We start from the raw sequence: 5,000 nt of genomic DNA, 5'->3' as shown, positions 1-5,000 counted from the left end.
AGAGGCTTCTTTCAAAGCATAAAGCACCCTAAACTTTGAAACGGTGTGAGTGTAAAGCTCTTCCTCGCAGGTCACTGTCTTCTGCTGCAGAGCGGTCAGGAATGGTTACGTCATCGGAGACTCCTGACTCCTGCGTTCCACTTCGACATCCTCAAAAAATACGTTCACATCTTCAACCAGTCCACCAACATCATGCATGTGCGTCAGACGCTCCCCGTCGCTTTACACCCATCTTCTGCCGCTTTTTTGAAGCTAAAAAAAGATCTTGACAGATAAGCGCTTCCTGGTGTTCGCACGCCTCGCGGTGTTTGTGCTGACCCGCAGCGAGCTTTATCACGTTCATCACACCAAACATCTCACCAAACACCATCTTAAGAAATTTAACGTTTTTAGATTTTAAATTATTATGACAAATTATGCTTTGCATAAAGTCTGTTTGTAGGACCCTTAAGACCGACACAAGTATTTTTATAGTTATATACTATCATATAATATACTATCGTAGGTTATATTAATGTTTCGAAATTTTATCACTATTTTCGTTTTAGTTCGAATTTGTTTATATTTCATTTTTATTACATTCTTGTTATTATTATTGTCGTTTTAGTGGTTTTAGTCGTCATGCATTTTAGTACAAATTCAAATTAAGAAAATACCAGTCAACAGTGATATTTTATATACCATAATAACACATTTTTACACGTTTATACGTTTTTTTAATACCTATAATAACACGTTTGCCTTTTAGTTGGTGTTTAGAAATGTTATTATATATAGTTTTCATTGGCGTTTATTTCAGCTTGCGTTATTTTAGCACATAAAACCAAACGATTAAAAAGAGAAATGTTGCAACTGGCCAAAAAAGTAATTGTTTTTCAGTTAATATTTATTAATTAACTCCTGGCAACCAAGTTAAGACTAAAATCTCATGTATTTATTTAAATATCTATTTATACATTTTTTCTATATTTTTCCCTTTTTGTTTTTAGTTATCAAAAAACGTATAATTGTTATAACTAGAACTTATTGTAACAAAAATTTTTTTTTAATGGTAAATTCATCAAAAATACACCCAAACTCCTAATACTGTATTTTATGGGTCTTATTCTTAAAACACGCTCCGTGTTCTTAAAGCAACGTTGTGGGCTGGACATGTTTGTCTTCTGCAGAGTCATCACAATAGTGTTTGTTTTCACACTCCTCTGAGAACAGAAGATGAATGTGTGACCAGTGTGTGTGTGTGTGTGTGTGTGTGTGTGTGTGTGTGTGTGTGTGTGTGTGTGTGTGCTAAGTGGCGCCTCCTGCTGGCCGAGGGGACGGCCGGTCTGGACATGTTTGAGCACATGAGCTCCATGACTCTGGACAGTCTTCTCAAATGCACCTTCAGCTGCGACAGTCACTGTCAGGGGTGAGTGTCCAGAGATACACGCTGACTTAGATTTGTTCGAAAAGTGCATAATATGATATTAACTGTTGCTGAATGTTGCAAAAAAGAACGTTGTTTTGTGTATTTGGTGTAACGCGATACACTTTCACGGCGAAACACAGCGTCTCCAGGCGCAACACTACACACAGAATAATAGCTCCGCCTTCTTTCTTTGAGTAAACATTCGGGCGGAGTTATGCAAATAAACCACTCTGTGATGTAGAGAAGTGGGGGCGTGTTTTGGGAGGTGTGGACAAGTCATGACTTTTATAAACAATATCTCTTTGGTTTGAAACTTTAGTCTCATCTATCTTTTCTATGAACTAACAGCTTTAACACTCCAGAGAAAGAAACTTGGTTAAGTGCATTAAACATGTGCAAATAAACTACAATTTTTTTATTATTTTTTTTTAATCAGCTAGTAAACTAGTAAATAGTGGAATTTTCTGCGTTGATATTTTTACTGATATTTTACTGGTGTTTTATTGATGCATTTTTACCTGCATTGCATGACTTAAAGCAGATCAAATTACTAGCACCTTTTTCATTTTTCTACATGATTTTTTCTTACCGCGTGCCAACAATTACAAATACAAGCTGCGTCATAAATGGACGATTATATTGATTTTATTTTTAATGTCATTAAATTAAACAATTGCAAGTAACAGCTAACTTAATTCACTAATTCTACAGCTATTATTAACAACAGATATCTATAACTAAGTCAAAGTTCTTCAAAGCACTACATTTATAGCATTAAACGACACTTTTATTATGTAATGTAAGTGAATGCAGTGAAGCAACGACTAATGAACTACAGATACTTTTAAAACTTAAGTACAGTAAAAATACTGCTTATGGAGAGTACATATATACATGGATTAATATCTGCGATGTCAAATAATTATTTCCATCCAAAAGCTTTTGTTTATGTATGTTTGCAATATAACTCTATATAAATACACACACATGCATGTATATATTTCAGAAAAACATGTTGATGTATTAAATATATTTAAATAAATAAATAAATTTAATTTATATAAAACAATGAATGACTGAATAATTTAGAAAATATAAACCTGTGTTGTAAAATCATGGTTTACAATGAAGTTAAATGAACTCACACAAAAAACTGCATTGTTAAAATCTAGAAAATTGTACAGTTAAATCAATAAATAATTATTGTGGAAAAATAAAATAAGGAATATAGTATATTAAACCACAAAATAGTCAAATTTTATTATATATATATATATATATATATATATATATATATATATATATATATATATATATATATATATATATATATATATATATATATATATATATATATATATATATAATGTAGTACATATAAATATAATTAATTTTTTTTACACACTTTTAAAATTGTTGTTTATGTATTAAATATATGTATTACTTATACATTACATTAATATTAATATAACCATTGCATTTATATTGCATACTCTATGCATTTCTATCTACACGATACAAACAGCACACGCACACACACACACACACACACACACACACACACACACACACACACACACACACACAGGCGTTTGTTCTGAGCGTGCTCTGTGTCTCAGGAAGCCCAGCGAGTATATCTCAGCTATTCTGGATCTGTCCAAGCTGCTGGTCCAGAGGCAGCACTACCTGCCCTATCACTGGGACTGGCTGTACTGGCGCTCGGAGCCGGGCCGGCGCTTCCGCGAGGCCTGCGACGTCGTCCACCGCTTCACCTCCAAGATCGTCCAAGACCGGCGCGCTCAGCTCGACCGAGCCCAGAGCCAGGAGGACCTGGACTACACCGGAGGATACAGGAAGAAAGACACGGACCTCATCGACTTACTGCTGCTCTCCAAGGTGCGCCAGATCCAAAATAAGATTTTTATTTAGCAGTCGTCTGGATTACTTGTATGCCGTGACGCCTTAAAGCGCCCTTAGCATTGGTTAGGGCTTTATTTTGTATAGAAAATGCTGTAATGTAGTGCATCAGGTGCAATAAGTGTGTATTATAATCCAAACGCTTTGTTCTGGAGGACTAAAAAGTCTCGCCAAGGATCAGAAATACAGAGAAGTTTAAACAGCTGCTTCAGAAAATCATAATAATATACTGAAACGTTTCTGTTATCGGTGCTGGACACAATGTGCACATTTTATTTTAGAAAACGAACAGCATTTATGCATTATTATGAGTGTCTTTACTGTCCCTTTCGGTCAATTTGACGTTGTCTTGATGAATGAAAATATCGATTTCTTTCAAAACAAACCCCAAACTTGAAAACGGTCCTGTAATAAATGAGTAATGATGCTGAAAATCAGCAGAAATGAATGACATTTGAACACGCAGTCCACAAGCGGCGCAGCGGTGTGTGAATGACGAGCCGCTCTGTGTCTGCTCTCAGGACGAGAACGGCGAGGGCCTCACGAACGAGGAGATCCAGGCTCACGCTGACATGTTCATGTTCGCCGGTGAGTCTGCTGTTCTTCGTGTTCACTGCCCCTGCGTGTGTGTGTGTGTGTGGATGATGAAGCTTCACCGGCGTCTTCATCAGGTCACGACACCACCGCCAGCGCCCTCGCCTGGATCTTCTACAACCTGGCAACCCATCAGGAGCATCAAGAGCGCTGCCGAGCCGAAATCAGATCGGTGCTGAGGAGCGGAGATGAGGACGACATCAGCTGGTCAGAGAAACACACACACACACACACACACACACACACACACACACACACACACACACACACACACACACTGCATATACTGCATACAGAAAAAGCATGCATTATGCAACATCATTATACGTTTTGTGGTGAAAGGTCACATATAAATCATTTTTAAATGGATATATGAACCCAGATAAAACTGTTAAGCAAATTCTAAATAAAATGTAGTTAAATAAAAAATATGGTAATTATATAAACATAATATAAACATTACATAAACATATATAAACTGTTTAGCAAATTCATGTTTTAAAAGGCAGTTTAAAATGAGTCAAATAATTAACCATTTTAAATACAATGCATCCTGTTACAGTCGCAGATATAAATGTTTTTAACATATTTTTTTATTTATATTTAGTTTATATATAACAACAAATGATTAAATAATTCTTAAAAAATAAAATAAGGAATATAGTATATTAAACCACAAAAAGAAAAATTATATATATATATATATATATATATATATATATATATATATATATATTATTTTATTTTTTATTTTTATTTTTTTTTTTTTTTACATAAATTTTACATATTTTTTACATTCTGACCAAATAATGAATCAAGAGAGAAATGTTAGACATAAAAAAAGAATGTAAATAAAGTCAAGTCGAGCACACTGCACTGTGGGATACGATGTTTCTGTGTCCTCTGTTATGCTCCCTGTGTAGGGAGGATCTGAGTCAGCTGCCCTTCACCACCATGTGCATCAAAGAGAGTCTGAGACTCCACTCGCCCGTGCTGGCGCTCACCCGCTACTACTCACAAGACATGAAGACGCCTGGAGACCGCGTCATTCCACGGGGTCAGAGCGCCTCACACACACACA

At 35.6% G+C, this 5,000-nt stretch overlaps 1 protein-coding gene across 1 annotated transcript in view; it reads left to right on the top strand.

Moving 5' to 3' along the window:
• LOC122333561 (cytochrome P450 4F3) overlaps positions 1–5,000 on the top strand; it is a 13,542-nt gene that overhangs the window by 5,538 nt on the left and 3,004 nt on the right. The window contains exons 5-10 of the mRNA XM_043231243.1: positions 71–197; positions 1,286–1,408; positions 3,028–3,304; positions 3,847–3,913; positions 3,997–4,126; positions 4,843–4,976. Coding sequence (XP_043087178.1) covers positions 71–197; positions 1,286–1,408; positions 3,028–3,304; positions 3,847–3,913; positions 3,997–4,126; positions 4,843–4,976 — 858 coding nt within the window. The remainder of the gene's footprint in view (positions 1–70; positions 198–1,285; positions 1,409–3,027; positions 3,305–3,846; positions 3,914–3,996; positions 4,127–4,842; positions 4,977–5,000) is intronic.

Source organism: Puntigrus tetrazona, unplaced genomic scaffold (genome assembly GCF_018831695.1).
Source record: "Puntigrus tetrazona isolate hp1 unplaced genomic scaffold, ASM1883169v1 S000000283, whole genome shotgun sequence".
Lineage (NCBI taxonomy): Eukaryota > Metazoa > Chordata > Actinopteri > Cypriniformes > Cyprinidae > Puntigrus > Puntigrus tetrazona.
Note: the sequence above shows the minus strand (reverse complement) of the source record. Positions and strands in the feature narration are given on the sequence as shown.